General features: G+C 41.8%; 1 protein-coding gene and 1 pseudogene across 3 annotated transcripts; both read right to left on the reverse strand.

The window, feature by feature from the left end:
* Nucleotides 1-590: 590 nt before the first annotated feature.
* On the reverse strand, nt 591-3,708 carry LOC133418975 (transmembrane protein 100). 3 transcript variants are annotated; one of them, XM_061707949.1, is made up of 2 exons: nt 3,661-3,708; nt 591-3,442 (listed from the first exon to the last, which is right to left on the reverse strand). In XM_061707949.1, the coding sequence occupies exon 2, from the start codon at nt 3,251-3,253 to the stop codon at nt 2,801-2,803; it is 453 nt and encodes a 150-aa protein (XP_061563933.1). In that variant the 5' UTR covers nt 3,254-3,442; nt 3,661-3,708; the 3' UTR covers nt 591-2,800. The 3 variants fall into 3 exon arrangements, with proteins under 3 accessions (XP_061563933.1, XP_061563932.1, XP_061563931.1); XM_061707948.1 differs by having other exon boundaries at nt 591-3,471; nt 3,635-3,708; XM_061707947.1 differs by having other exon boundaries at nt 3,635-3,702.
* LOC133419104 (nicotinamide riboside kinase 2-like) overlaps nt 3,341-16,039 on the reverse strand; it is a 108,486-nt pseudogene continuing 95,787 nt past the window's right edge.

Consider the following 16,039-nt stretch of genomic DNA (forward strand, 5'->3'; position numbering starts at 1 on the left):
TCCTGCTCAGACATTGTTTTCCTTTCTTTTAAAACTCCCTCACACTCAGAAGGTTCATGCTTCTTTCCAAAGCCGTGTGCAGCTTTGGAGCACCAAACCCAACAATCAAGTCCACAACCTTGTTCACTAGAGCCTGAGGACATTAGACAGAAGAAAATTATCCTTCACGGTCCCTATGGACCATGTCTGGGGGACCAGCCGTACCATGGATGCAAATTTGGAGCGGTATAAGGATGCTGAACAGTGATGGGACAGAACGGGCTGCTGCCTTTACAAGGCTACACCCCTCTAACCCCACCATTATGTATGGTAGTGGGTTTTAGAGGGGTGTAGCCACCTGACAACAAGGCTGCTTTTTTTTGGCAAAGCCGAAGATACTTAAGTGTTAAAGTTAAATAGTCTATTACCTGATGCTTCGACCAAAAGTCCTTTAACAAAAAGTGACAAACCAATAGAAAACATTTTTGTGAGTGTACGGTCGAAGCCTGAGTGTGAGGCCCCTCTAAAAATGAGCCTGCTATTCCTAAATCTCATCAAATTGTCTTATATTAAGCAAAACTAATTCTGCCAATGGTGTAAGAAAAAAAATGTTGAAAATAATCCTTAAAACTAGGAAAACTACCAGACATTTGTTCAAAAAGCAGAGAATCTGAGCGCAAACACAGGTGAATGGAGCAGAGCGCATCTGCATGCAATCAGGGACTTCAAAAGTGAAGATCTCTGAGTGCAAAGCCTGCTCTCAATTTAACACTACAATACTTAATCAAAGATGGCAATATACCTCCAATGTAAAAGGCACTCAGGAAGAAGCTTGACCATTAAAACCTTAAAGTGATCAAAAAAACTATTAAGCAACTTTCTATCAATTCAAAACCACAATGTTAAAAACAAATATTACGTATGTCCATAAAAATAACAAATTCTTAAAAATGTATGCGCGCCACTTAAATGAAAACATTCATCTTGTGAATGGCAGTCACGTCTGGCAGTAGCTTCTCATGTCATTGTGAAAGAAAACAGTTTATTTTACACCCACACGCTGGAAATCATTACAACCAGATAGCTGCTTATATGGAAATAGAAACAGGAGGTTAGGCTCACACTCCGACTACCCAAAATAGAAGATACATAAACAGTCTTTACACTCTTTACAAGGACATTAATAAGTCACTGATGGAAGTACATTCATCAATGTGGCTACACTCTTGGTTAGACACAGTATCTACAGTTAATTCATGATATGTCATTTAGATTTTAAAAAAACACCACAACCTCTAAGCAGACGGATAACGATTCCTATCAGTAGCACTTTTGTCTGATTATCTGTGGCTCAAATCGACAAACCATAAAAGGGTGAAAGCTGAATACTGGACTTTGAGGGAGACGCGAGGAGAAAAAGGTTAAGCTGCTCTAATGTAGCCGCTGCTCCACGTCACGACTGGAGCTTCATGCAAAAGCGCGGCCAATATTTTATCAAATAGGTTATTATAATAATCAAATAACATCAATAAAATGCATCACTGCAGCCGACATGAAGCTGCTGGGTCTTCTTCACCTGCTGGTAATCGCAGCAAACTAACTACTCTGGTTTTGATTACACGCTACATTTCTGTTCCACAAGTGAGCTTTAAGTTCAAAGGAATTCTGTGAAAACTAAAAGAAATAATTAGTTGGAGGTGAAGCTGTTTAAGAAAGAATAATATGAGGACAGGTTTTCACAATAGTTAGCAGTCTAAGTAGGGCCCGATGAGGAGCGACCCGGTCGAGCCCGCGGAGCGGTTGCTTTGAATGTCTGTTTCACATGTCGCATTTCCACAGCGGTTTCTCGACGGGTGGGAGAGTGGAAGCCACCGGTGAGGAAGGAATCGATTTGTTGGAACAGCTCGCGTCTAAACATTGGACGGTGTCGCCGCTGCTGCAGGAAAACATGAGAAAAAAAAAATAAAAAAATCAGCTGCTGTTACGGTTTTTCTTCACTGGTTTGTTCTTGCTATAAAACGGCTATAGTAGGACCCCCTTGCTGCACAGGGTTTATAACATTTGATTTTCAGCCCTAGCGCCTAAAATGAAGGGAAAAAAAAACAAGACAAAAACTATCTGGGAGAGGGTGATTGTGGTTATCCACCATGAAGTTTGAGGAAATGTGAAGGATTTCAACATTCACACCACCCCACACACACATGATTTAACTTAACTCCATGCTTTCCTTTCAGATATGACCTCAAACTACTCAGCTCACGAGCTAAAGTTATTACTTTCATAGTCAGCAGAAATCCCGTTGGGTTTCGCTGTGACGGGCAGCAGTCGTCATGAGTTTTCTGAAAGGGGAGGGGGGACGACTGCTGTCCCTCTATAAACACACTGAAACTGTCCAAACACAAGCATCCAGCAGTCTGCTAATACTCGACTACTTTTGGTATCCAGATGTGTAAACGAAGCTGTTTGGAGATAACTCGTCCTGTCCCACAGAGGCACGCCTCCTCTCATGGAGCAGCGCGGTTCGCGGGATAAGGAGGTATTATGCAGCTATTCCTGAGGTGCCTATCGCTCATGTCTGTCGTTGACACAAAGAGGCGAAACCGCGGAGCAATGATCTATGTTCTGCTCTCGAGTGGACCTCCAGGTAAATCCATAACAGCATGGAAGGGAATCGTTTGCCGAATCTGCACAGAATGGACACGGAGCCTTCGCTAAAGTGGTTTCTAAGTCTATGTTGATAATCATGATCAAGTCTGTGATTCTGGCTGCTTCGGTTGTTCTCCTTCTCAGAGTCCAGCTCAACGTGGTTTGTCCACTCGTGTCACAAAGTCCCCTGATCAGCAGCAAAGAATTCACTCTCCTTCTTTTTCTTCCTCCTCAGTCTGTGGGCCCTCCAGCAAGCGGCCGCCACGAGCAACATGATCACACCGATGCACAGCAGTCCCACTGACACCACTTTGGTCTGGGGCAGCGTGTTAAAGGTGAACGTCACCCCGGTGCCCGCCATCCCGATCACGAGGGAAATCACGCCGAAGGGGAACACGCAGCGGTACCAGGACTTTTCGGTTCCGCCCGTAGCCTGGGCGAGTCTCTCCAGCGTGGGGAGAGACTCTGGAGGTTTAGGTTTCCCTCTTCCAAGGCTGCCTTCTCCACAGCCGTTCAAACTCTGGTCCTGGTTGTCAGAGTCCTGGGGTGAGGTGTGGGCCTCGCCGTCGTTGCCAGGGTCCAGGTCCGGGTGAAAGACCTGGGGCTGGCGCCCTGACGAGCAGCCCATCCCGGAGCTGCGGTATCTGGGTAACGGAGCGAGAAAGTGCGTCCGTAGTTGCTCCCTGTGAGTGTTACTGAACAGAAGCCTGTGACGTTACAGGGGGTTTCTCTGAAGCCCCTTCTCGTGCTGCCAGTGCCAGAGAAGGAGCTGCTGCTGCTGCTGCTGTTTCTCTGAAAACCCACTGCGAGCATGTGCCTGCAGGAGGAAAGATGCAGAGATAAGAGCTAAAAACAGAGCAAGAGACAGACAAAAAAGAAATAGAACATTAGGAGAAATTACTATGGAGGTAAACATTCCAGCAGGGTGGCTGGCTGAAATATTTGCAGAGAAAATGGCTCAAAACAAAATTAAGCAAGCAAGACAAAAAAAAAAACCTTTTTCACTCACATCAGCTACAAAGAGGAAGCCCTCACCCTTGTCCATCAATGAGTGAACGTGTTCAGCGCAGCCTCGTCCTCACAGCTGCTTGCACAGTGTGTGTTGTGAAGCCGTTAGAGACTATATCATTACAGAGCAGAGGAGGAGGAGCTTGGGAGGGGGGGGGACGTGTGTCACACAGGGTACAGACATCTGATTGGCTCACGCGGCAGTTTGGCTCAGAAAAGAGGGGTGGAAAGGAGGTGACTGTTCAGTGTGCTCATTCATTGATATTAATTCATTATTTAGGTGGACAAGGAATTTGAGACGCCCCTTTTGGTTGTGTTTGAACGTGGTCTGGAGAAGCAAAGTGATGCAGGTGATTATCTCATAAAGAAAGATGAAATACGATCCAGAAAGTGGTTTTATCTGATATCTGCCTCCGACATTGATAGTATACCAGGTTCTGTTGAATGTTTTCAGTCCCCACTTCTTTTATTGCTTCCATGTATTTCCTCCAATTACCTTTTTTTTAAATGAAAAAATTTAAGACTCCTGCCTCTGGGGGGATGATAGATTATCATTACTGTCTGCTGGAAACTTGCATTTCAAAACTGTCACCTTCCTTGATTAAAAAAACCAAAGAACAAGCCCGTCTCTGACTTGGTGACTAAAGATGGTGATGTTTTTCAACTGAGATCGTAATGTGCTTCGTCGGTCAGAGGGCTGACATCTCTTACAAGTTCCTTGACAAGCAAGACATTTAATTAGGGAAGATTTGAAAAGAAATTGAAAAAAAAAAAACAACAAAAGGCTGCCAACTGCAGCCAACAGTGAAGCCGGCACGGGAGAACGGGGAGAACGTGCATGCAGCGTCATGTGACGTCACATCCGCAGGACAGCGCGGGAAATTCAGGACCGAATTGCAGAACATTTTGCAGCACACAGCCTGTTCAAGGCAAAGGAGAGATATGCTAGAGGGCTCATTATTTTGGGTTTGGAACGCCTCATCTGACATTATTACTAGAAAACTTAAAATGTATACGGATTTTTTTCATAAATCCTGCCACAATCCGGCCTCAAGCTCCTTTAAGAGGTGTGAAATTCAGGATTTCTATGGAACCATCTCGAAGACATGAACCGCAGGCAAGGCTTTCCCTGCTCCTCGCCTTCTCCCTCCGTCTTCCAGGTGTCCCTTCTTTGTGTGCGTCATCCTTGATCTCGTGCATACAGACACAGCGGCCTGGCCACAGACACCATTTTTGTCACATTCAGCACATCTCCTCCAATGTTCATGCTGCCTTTCCATGTTCAGACAAAATCGGCAGGACACACGAGCCGACTGCAACCCTTCCCTGGGGACAGATCGTATCCCTTGTAATGGGGCATGTGTGTACGTACTGTCCAACAGGTGTGTGTGTAAGCTCAACTATCGATGGACGTTTTCCATATTATTCTCCTTCCTGGAGGCGTTCTGTCGTTGTCCAGTGGTCAATTTCGGCTCTCACAGGCTCAGCGGCTCTGGAGGAGGCTGGGCTACCTTAGTTTGAGGTAAACTGGAAATGGTGGGGGCACAGATCCTGGCTATGCTCCAGTTAAAATGGCACAGATGGAGCTGATACTCAAGACGCAAATACGCAGACATGAAATGAATAGAGTAATGGAAACCAAGTTTTTGGGTGTCATGCTGGATGAGAATTTGAATTGGAAATCACATATCAATTATACAAAGATAAAAATATCAAAAACAATTGCTCTGTTACACAAAGTTAAGGATTTATTGGACAACAAAGCATTGTACATTTTATATAACACTCTGATTGTTCCATATCTGACCTACTGTGTTGAAGTTTGGGGAAATGCCTGTAAAACATTTATTCAATCAATTTTCATTCTGCAAAAAAGAGCCATAAGGATAATTAGTAGAAAACGATATAGAGATCCAACAAATCCATTATTCCTTCAGTTAAATTTGTTGAAATTTCATGAACTAGTAGACCATAGTATTCTGCAAATTATGTTTAAAGCTCATGAAAAAACTTTACCAATCAACATTCAGAAAAGATTTGAAAAAAGAAAAAGCAAGTATAACTTAAAAGGAACAGAGATTTTTATAAAACCAAGATGCAGGACAAAATTGATGGAACGTTGTGTTTCTGTGAAAGGAATCAGTTTATGAAACAATCTGAACAAAGAAAACAAAGAATCCAAATCAAACATTACATTCAAAAGAACAATTAAAGCCTGTATGTTAAGGAAATATAACGAAAAATGTTGAGTTTGATTGACATACCCGTAGGCGGTGGTAATTTTATTTAATGTTTTTTTTAATTTTATTTTAGTTGTTTTTATTCACTTAGTTGTTTTTTGTTTTTTTTTATTATTATTTTTAATTTATGTTATTTGTGAAAGGGGCAGATCAGATAAGATTCTTCTTCTTTCTGCTCCCTTTTCATTCATAAGTTAGGAACATTTGTATTTGTGTTTGTATTAAATTGTTTTGTTTTTTTTAATGAAATAAAGAATAAAATGAAAAAATGAAATGTCTAGAATGATGTCAAAACTGTCAGTTGTGACGTCGGGCCAAAAGCCTTGTTTATTTGAGTGTCATCATTACCCAGCAGTGCTCTTCAGTTAAATAAGGTCTGCTCTTAAACACTGACACCTTCCTGAATGAGAAGGAGACCTCCTCACCTCCACAGCTGTTTTCAATCAGCGCAGCTAACGACTGTTTTCCACAGCAGACACCTTGGGTTGTCGCAGCAATGAAGACAAAAGAGGAGTGATGAAAGGCTCCAATTATTATTACTTTCAATGAAATGTCACGTCAGTGAGCCGCCAAGACAAAGAAAAGGCCGTCATTAATATTGAACATTTAACTGACTCATTTGTGCGCACAGAGGAAATGAAAAAAGAAGAAAGTCTGCTGCTGCTAATTGAGCTTGTTTAACCCCATGCAGCTACTTGTCATGCTATAACTGTAGGTTCAAATACTAGTTTTTTTGGTTTGTTTCAGCCTTTTATTAGCATTAGTATCTTGTCTGTGTTAAAGCTACTCTATGTAGCAACACCGCTTCGGACCACACGGGAACCTATACATGTGCTGTGTTGACAAGAACTACCAACAATACTGTACTAATGTGCAGGGACAGGCCTTTCTTGTAATATGCTACCCCTGTGGGGTCAAAAGTGGACCATGTGGGGGCTTTAATAAGACACAAAATTGAATTTTCAGCTCTGAGGCTCCTCCATAGTGGTGAAGTTTAAGTTAATTTGCTCTTATTCAGTCACTTGCTTTCCTTTTCCGTGACGCCGACTTTTCCATACAGCTCAAAATAATCAAATAGTCCTTCCAATGAAATTGAAACTGATATGTTAACATCAAGAAAAACAACTCTGCGTTTTTTCAAGATGGCATTGAAATACAGCCTCAGCAGCTGTGGAATAAGCTTTTTAAGTTGTTTTTAAAGTTAGCACTAAAAAAAATGTTTTTGTGAATTTGATGAGGCTGCTGCATTGGGACTTACCTAACTGAACCCCAAAAACATTTGTTTTGTGAGGTAATTCCAATTTAAGGATCTGAAAAGATCCGAGATGCCTTCCAAATAGAGCGTAAGTGAAAATTTCAAGTGGGCTTGCATTGACATGAAGGAACACGTGTTATTGATAAAGAAAGACTTAAACTTAAATGTGAATGCGTAAAGATGCTTCCCAGATGTGGTCCTGAGCAAAACAGCTCATTGAAATCAGTCAGCGAGGGTTGTTTCACAGCCAACGCTGCTCCCAGCATAATGAAGCGCACACAAAGAAGCAAAACAACCCAGATGGGTGGTAGGATCCCATCAGTCAGCTTTTTTCTGACTATACAGAGCTGAAACATGTTTCAAAGTTTATGTGAAAAGGCGGTTAGCTTTACCATTTAAACGGGGCTAGATAAGAACCTCTCAAACAATGAGACTTAAAGATATGAAAAAGAAAGACCCTACAAGTCTAGGGTTGTGTAGTGGCAAGAAAAAGGGCATGATTTCTGGAGAGTTAAAAGTTTAGTTTAGTTGTTGTTTTACCCTAATCTTTTTTTTATTTATTTAAAAGGGACAACGCACATTAATTAACATGAGCACTTGAGTCCATCATGTGAATGTGCCAGATTTAGCCATACAGGCTAATACATACAGCTTCCAGCTTAGTTTCCAGCAGTCCAGCTCACAGCGTAAACACACTTTAAAAGTTAGTTTACGCTGTGAGCTGGACTGCTGATCCCGTCATAGTTGTGTTTATTAACTTAAGTGTTTTTGTTTATCTTCTTATTTGTCTACTGCTGCATACACATCCCTCATTAAATCATGGAATCATTTTTCAAAATGTTTCAAAATATGCCTATTTGTGGAAAAAATATGTAGTTAGCCGCCAATGTTGGTTGCCGGAGCCAGAGTTCGGATTTCATCCTTCAATTGTATTCTGTAGAATAATTAATCAGGCAGGTGGAAGCAGCAATGGGATGACCTTGTGAAGAGGAGAGGAGAAGAAGGGTGAGAGGCACCGCCCAGTGGATCATGTCGGTGCCCCACTGCAGCATAGGCCTATAGCAGCATATCTACCACGAGGCTATACTTGAGACTAACTATTATAGTCTTGTTCTATAGCTGCAACTATGAATACTGACTCTAACACACTAGAGTTTACACTATCTAGAGATTTACCAACACCAGCTAGAGGTTTACTAAACACTAACTATAGGCTTTACTAAACAGAAAGGTTTTAAGTTTAGTTTTAAAGGTGGAGGTGGTGTCAGCCTCCCTAACCCAGATTGGAAGTTGGTTCCATAGTAATGGTGCCTGATAGCAGAACGCCCGCCCTCCAAATCTACATTTGGATACTCTAGGACAGGGGTCTCCAACCCTGGTCCTGGAGAGCACCTATACAGCATGTTTTAGATCTTTCCCTGCTTCAGCACACCATGATAAAAGGAGCTGTGTGTTCATGCAGGGAGACATCTAAAACATGCTGGATAGGTGCTCTCCAGGACCAGGGTTGGAGAACCCTGCTCTAGGAACTACGAGTAAACCTGCACTCTGAGAACGGAGAGCTCTGCCAGGAACATAAGGCACTATCAGGTCTTGCAAATAATGCGGAGCTAAGCTGTTTTGGGCTTTATACGCAAGTAATACAATTTTAAATTGGATTCTGAATTTTACGGGTAGCCAATGGAGCGACGCTAACACTGGAGAGACGTGGTCTCTCCTGCTGATTCCTGTCAGCACTCGCGCTGCTGCATTTTGGATCAGCTGGAGCCTATTCAGCAAATTACTTGGACATCCTGCTAATAACACATTACAGTAATCTAGTCTAGAAGATACAAACGCATGAACTGGTTTTTCTGCATCACTCTGCGAGAGGATTTTCCTAATCTTTGCAATATTACGGAGATGGAAAAATGCTATTTTACAAACCTGATTAACATATGGTTTAAACGACAAATCCTGATCGAAAACAACACCAAGGTTTCTCACAGTTGCATTGGAAGCCATCGCAACACCATCTAATCCCTTCCTAAGATGCTCTGGACCAAGAATGAAAGAACATTTCCGGACATCCAGTCCTTGATGTCCCTAAGACATGCCTGAAGTTTAAAGGGGACCTATTATGGCATTTAATGTATATTTTAAACAGGCCTTGAATGTCTTAAAAACAATAAAAAGCTTGTTTTTTTCTACATAAATCAGAAATTCAACCTCTGGGCCATGTTTTCATTTTTACCGCTTCTAACCTCCTTCTCTATGAGGGATTCTAAGGGGCAGGGAGGCGATGATAATGAGGCTCTGCGCTGATTGGCTGCCTGAATGATGTGTAGCAGGGGAGGACACAAAGCCTATGGGCTGAAGAGCAGCCAGCTGTGTACACTATTGAATCGACGTGTACCCTACACCGTAGGCTCTGCGTTGGTGTAATGCGGAACCATAAATCAGCCTTTAGTTACCTGAAGAGGGGACCGGGTCACCTTGTCTTCACACTAATTCACACAGGAAGATTTAATTTAATTCTAAACAGGTACACCACAGTTATTCACTCCTCATCATTTCATCATTCCATCATTTCATTTCTTATGTTACAAGACAAAGGGATCATGTTAACTGTAAAGAAATCACAACACTGAATGTTCACAAATGGCAACTTTATTGTTAAAAAAAATAGAATAAGTTGTATATAAATAACATTTATGCACTATTGCTGGCTCAAGGAAGGACCGTGCATTTCTTCTCAAGGTGTCGTTGAACAGCTTCAGGTGCATTGCTTGGAAGATCTCAAACCATAAACAGAAGAAAAATGTATTACTAATAGAGCTCCGGTGTTACCTAACGGGAGAGTGGCTCCGTTAGGGAACACTGGAGCCACCGGAACTGCTCACCAATTCGGTCCGTTGAGTGGCTCCGGTGCTCCGGAGCTGAGCTAAATACTTAGCCCATGCAAAGATCCTACTTGTAGACAAATATAAATAACATAAAAAATTAACGTCACTTACCGCTGACTCGTGTGCAGTTGCCGGGTCCGTACTGTTGGTACTGATCCTTTTATGAGGGTAAGTGTCGATGCAAAACCTAATTTTTACTGTCCCTCGTTGTTCAAACAGCCATCGCTTCGGAACAATGGCGGAAGCTCCGGCCGGCGGAGTTAGTTGTAGGTGTGGTTTCACGCAGCGGAGGAGACCGAGGTGTGGTTTGCATTTTGCTTACGTAACGAAAATGCGCAAATCTGAACGGCTCGCAAAAGTCACATGACACTGGATGGCTCATCTGGGCGGGCTGACCTGACCCAGCAGAATTTAGCTGCTTTCCTCCTTCTCTGTGTTGGCAGGGTGAGGGGAGACCACTTTATATATGTTAAAGCAAGAAAAAACGTGTTTTTCATAATAGGTCCCCTTTAACTAACGGTTCTGTTTCATCCGGCTTCATAGACAAATAGAGCTGCGTATCATCAGCATAGCAATGAAAGTGTATGCCGTGATTCTGGATTATACTTCCCAACGGCTGCATGTATAAACTGAACAAGATTGGCCCTAGCACTGAACCCTGCGGAACACCATAACAGACCTTCGACTGGAACAAACTGGAATCTGTCAGATAGATATGATTTAAACCAACGTAGAGCTGTCCCTTTAATCCCAACAACATGCTCTAACCTGTGCAGTAAGATGCCCTGATCTACAGTGTCAAAAGCAGCACTGAGGTCCAGTAGAACCAGTATGGACACTAATCCCTTATATGAGGCCATAAGAAGGTCATTCTTGACTCGAACCAGTGCTGTCTCTGTGCTATAATGCATTCTGAACCCTGACTGAAAGACTTCAAACAGATCATTTCTATACAAATAGTCACATAACTGGCTTGAAACTGCCTTTTCCAGAATTTTAGATACAAATGGAAGGTAGGAAATTGGTCTATAATTAGCTAAGGTGTCTGGGTCAAGAGAAGGTTTTTTAAGTAAAGGTTTAATTACTTTGAAAACCTGTGTTACATATCCTAAGTTTAGGGATAGGTTATTTGGTCCAGTATTGTCGCACCAATAAGAGAAAAAATATTTTTGAATAGTCGAGTCGGGATGGGGTCTAACATACATGTGGTTGACTTACTGTAGCTCTATTGACGAGTGAGGTCAGCTCAGGGAGGTCTATAGGATCGAAACAGTCTAGAGTCAAGTCAGAGCCTAGGGAAGTTGCTAAAGCTGAAGAAACGCCCACAACCGGCTGGTTGATTTCTTCTCTAATTCTCATGATTTTACTGTTAAAGAAGCTCATAAAGTCTTCACTACTGAGAGCTGCAGGAATGCACAGCTCAACAGAATTGTGACTCTTTGTCAGCCTGGCTACAGTGCTGACCAGAAAACGTGGGTTACTTTTGTTATCCTCTATCAACGTTGAATAATAAGCTGTTCTGGCTTTGCGAATGGCTTTTTTTATATACTATTAGAATATCTTTCCATTCTTGATAAGAGTCTACAGACTTACAAGAGTACCACTTCTTTTCCCTTTTACGCACGTTTTGTTTCAACATATCTGAATTATACCAGGGAGTTAAGCTCCTTTGGTTGCATTTTGTCAATCAATTAGAGAATCTGCCATAAAATGTCATCTGATCTTAATCTAAGTCATGATAATACACAAATACCTTGTGAATAAAGGTGAAATCACAAAAAGGTTATAATTTCTTGTGCAGGCACCCATTAAACACTTACTAAAGTGGCGTTAATAACTCGTCGAACCATCTTTGACAGCGGTGGTATTTAAGTTCTTGGTAACTCTATGTCAGACCTGCAGAACATTCAGGAGGAATTTTCTGACCTTTCCACCTGCAGAATTTCTTCAACTCAGACACATTTGTACATCTGGATGCGTGGCGTGCACGGTTCGTTGAGGTCATTCCACAACAACTCTTTAGGTCTCCCATGTATTCCTTTCCAGCCTCATGTATATAAACTGCCCTTTTTATGTTAAATAATAAAGTTGCCATATGGCCAGAGTTGTGTGTTATACACCTGACAACAGGCTGGGATGATATGAAGTGCAGGGGCATGGCCACCGTAGGCTGGTGTGGTGGGGTTATAACAGAAAATTATGTCGGGGAAATGCTTTAGAGTAAACATTTAATTTATGCTATTTAAATTACATGAACACATTTCATACATTGTACATTGCATTACTCTGCAGAAAAGACTGCCCTTCAATAATTCTAAATGTTTGTTTTCAACACTTACAGCAAATATTGTACCGTTTATTCGGCCATCTTTGGGTCACTGTTTGAGGAAGAAATTAATTCTCAATAACACAATAATAATAGAAGTGCTTTCACACATATGGGAGTAATAAATATAGCCAGAGGCGGGCGAAGAACGGGCGAGAGCTATACAAAGTTCTTACAAGCCACCGTCTAACAATGCGGAGCTCTGTGCTGAAGATAGACATGCACAAACACATGCACCCTCAGATGAAAAATACACCCACTACACACTGATCCACGCACGGGAAAAAAGATTCCCCGTGGCGTCAGTGGAGCTGGTGATTGTCTACCATGAGGTAAGAACAAAGAAAGAGAGAATAATTGAGCAGGAAGTCAGAGCAGTTGCAGTTAAGAGTGCGGGGTTTGTGACCGTGCAGGTGAAATGGACAGCTGATAGCTTTTATGGACACTAATAAAACATTTATTTTTAAACCGCTGTAGAAAGAATTACAATTTGAAATATTAAAAAAATGCTCAGTATTCTGTATTAAAACAATGAAGAGCAAGTTATGCTGGCGCCAAATATCTCAGTTGTGGTTTGAGGTTCATGCAGAACTAAGATTCATTGCAGTTCCTCAACTGACCGCTAGACGATGGCAAGTCAAGTCAAGTGAATATACCACAAATGTGGAGGGCAAATGGACAGTTTATCAACAGCACCTCGTCCTATAAAAGTAATAATTAAAAAAAAATAAATTAAAAAAAACTTCTGGAGGAGGTTTCAGGGGAAAAAGGGGACTTAACAAGCATCAGCAAGGGGCACGGTGGCGCAGCTGGTAGTGCAGCCGTCTCACAGCAAGAAGGTCGTGGTTCTGAAAGCGTGTTAAAGGAGCATGAGACAGGATTGAGGCAGGATTTATGAAAAAAATTCATATACGTTTTACGTTTTCTAGTAATAATGTCAGATGAAGCGTTCCAAACCAAAAAGAATGAGCCCTCTAGCGTATCTCTCCGTTGCCTTGAACAGGCTGTGTGCTGCAAAATGTGCTGCAATTGTGGCCGGAATTTCCCGCGCTGTCCTGCGGATGTGACGTCACATGACGCTGCATGCACGTTCTCCCCGTTCTCCCGTGCCGGCTTCGCTGTTGGCTGCAGTACCCCCGACGGCCGTCGTGGCGAAGGGTGGCGCTATAGAGTCTCATTTCTTAAAAGGAGCCTCATGCTCCTTTAAGTTCCAACACGACTTCAGCGCCCACACTCTGGGTGGGGTTGGTGAAAGGGCCTTTCTGTGTGGAGTTTGCATGTTCTCCCCGTGTTCCTTTGGCTAGCTAATGTGAGCTACCTGCTCACATTACCCTCAGAAAAAAACATGCAACAGTCCTAGGCTATACATGCCCCCTCTGGCACCAGATGGGGTGGGGAGGATCTGGCCGGAATAACGTGATCCACACGCTACGAAGCCCCACCCTGTCTGGTGAAAAGAAGGAGACCTGAGTTCAGTGCAGGGCCCTCCCGGGGTTGGTAGAGGGGGGCAATGCCCAGGACTGTCACTTAGGTTGGAGCACTGGGTGATAAAATGGGAAAAAATCGGGGATAAAAATATATATATAAAAAAAATAAATAAACAAGCATCAGCATTGATTTCCTAGATAGACACAGTTATTAGCAAATAAAACCAATGAATATTGATGCATAACCAGTTTGTAATGTGGCTTTCTTTCATGTGCTATGCTGCCTCAATGTGGCTCACATCGGGAGCCTTAAAGTTTTGAAATTTGACTTTATCGTCTTTGAACAACAGTTTCCCATAAAATGTGAGTAAATATCAGCCCACTATAACGATGGACATGGTAGCCTGAATCTGTGCTATACTTTAAGATAAAAGACATTATATAAACAGCTGAGACGTACACCATTCAATTGAAAGGTAAAAGCACCATAAGATAGGACGAGTAAAAGAAAAGAAAGCATTGATACATCACATACACAGAAGAAAATCCAGATTTAGGATGTAGTTCAGTCTGATATGGTGGTACATTTCTCAGGCAAATTGAGAATGAATGAATGACATAAACCAGTGACGAAGTCATAACAGATAAATATGGCTCTGTTATACTACAGTGATTGCAAGCCATGACTGACTGTTCTACTTTTGGGTTATTTGGAAGCTTTCATGAGGTGGTGATTTAGTCAGCCACATCTCCATTATATTGACATTAATGCAGTTTCATAAGCAGTCCCTACTGTGGCTTCAGAGAAGGCATTAGAGGAAGCTGATAAAACATTCACAGAGGATGAATAGCTGGTAATATGTGAGCGCTTGAATAGATTCAAGTTCCTGTGTGCCTGTTTACATGGTCACACGCCGACCAGCATCTTTCTTTTCTGTCAGTTTCTCCACTCTGCTGGGATGAAACCACCTGCGTCAAGGGCCCTGCAGGCTTCTAGGAGCATGGATGCCAGGGGAACAGGAAATAAGTGGTGTGATGGGCTTTGGCAGGTTCACTGTTGCCTTGCTGTCAAGCCCATCTGGCAACAACCAATGCCAAAATCATGCCCTGTCAGCCTTGCTTACGCTGCCACCCACATACAGCTACAGTTTCAACAACTAAATTATTCTTTATCCATTTCTTAATAATGTAAATTATATTTTTAACCAATGTACCACATGGATTGTAACTTAAATGAAATACATTTATCTTTTTCAACTCATATATTTTAATTGACACATTAACTAACTTATTACTGTAATGAAATAACGTTTTTAAGCACCAAACATACAATCTCTGTTGCATTTAGTAGCATTTATAGTAGCATTTAGCTTAGCCTCCCACGATGACGGAGTTAGCCTGTAACTTAAACAATATAAAAGTACTCAATTCACCTTGTTTCACTTAAACAACAATGACAGAATAACAATCATCAACAACATGTGTCGCTAAGTTTATAGTGCTTTGTGTACGATAATTACCTTAAACAAGGGAAAATAGTGAGGGAAGGTGTATTAAAAGACAAACACAGCTCTCACCTTCACTCGTTTGTATTAAGTGAGGAGGAGGAGCGCTATTCCCCCTACTGGAGCCCTGAGGTATTACCACTGGATTGACGCACAATTACCCCAAACACTTACACTCTGAATGTATGTTCTTCACAGTAATAACCGGAGCAACTTAGCAGAAATAACAAAGAACTTATATTTTATGATACTCTCAAAAGGAATGAAATTATGTTTTCTAAAAAAATGAAATTTTGTTTTATGTTGTTTTAATACCACATGCTCTCATCTGCCACGCAACCCATCTACTCCTCCTCTCCTACATCATTTCGACAACATGATTAGTATTTTGAGAATCTGTATTGCCTGAAATGAATGTTGCCATTAAAATGTGCTTGTAAAATTGTAAACACAAATTAAAATATGACAATGATATTTCAGTTTATTACTTTAATACCTTAAAATCCTAGATCCAAAACCACCTGTTCTTTTGGCCACTTTGAAGAAAAGCAAATCTGTGTAATGTTTCAGTTTCCGTGCAAACTAATCACCAACTTTGATGTCTGTTGATCAACCCTGAGCAGGTAAAGTGCTATTCTGGTGGTAAGTGAAATTGTGAGTGTGATGTCTGTCAGTTTTCCCCAGCTCTTTTAAACATGCCTTTGTGGAACCACTTCTCAAAAAAATGTAGTCTGGATCCCACCGATCCAAGTATTTTTAGGTCCATAT

The sequence above is a fragment of the Cololabis saira genome, chromosome 19 (assembly GCF_033807715.1).
Source record: "Cololabis saira isolate AMF1-May2022 chromosome 19, fColSai1.1, whole genome shotgun sequence".
NCBI classification, from domain to species: domain Eukaryota; kingdom Metazoa; phylum Chordata; class Actinopteri; order Beloniformes; family Belonidae; genus Cololabis; species Cololabis saira.

Excerpts from the sequence above, each read along its gene's own strand:
- LOC133418975 (XM_061707949.1), bottom strand. The coding sequence starts at position 3,253 with ATGGGCTGCTCGTCAGGGCGCCAGCCCCAGGTCTTTCACCCGGACCTG.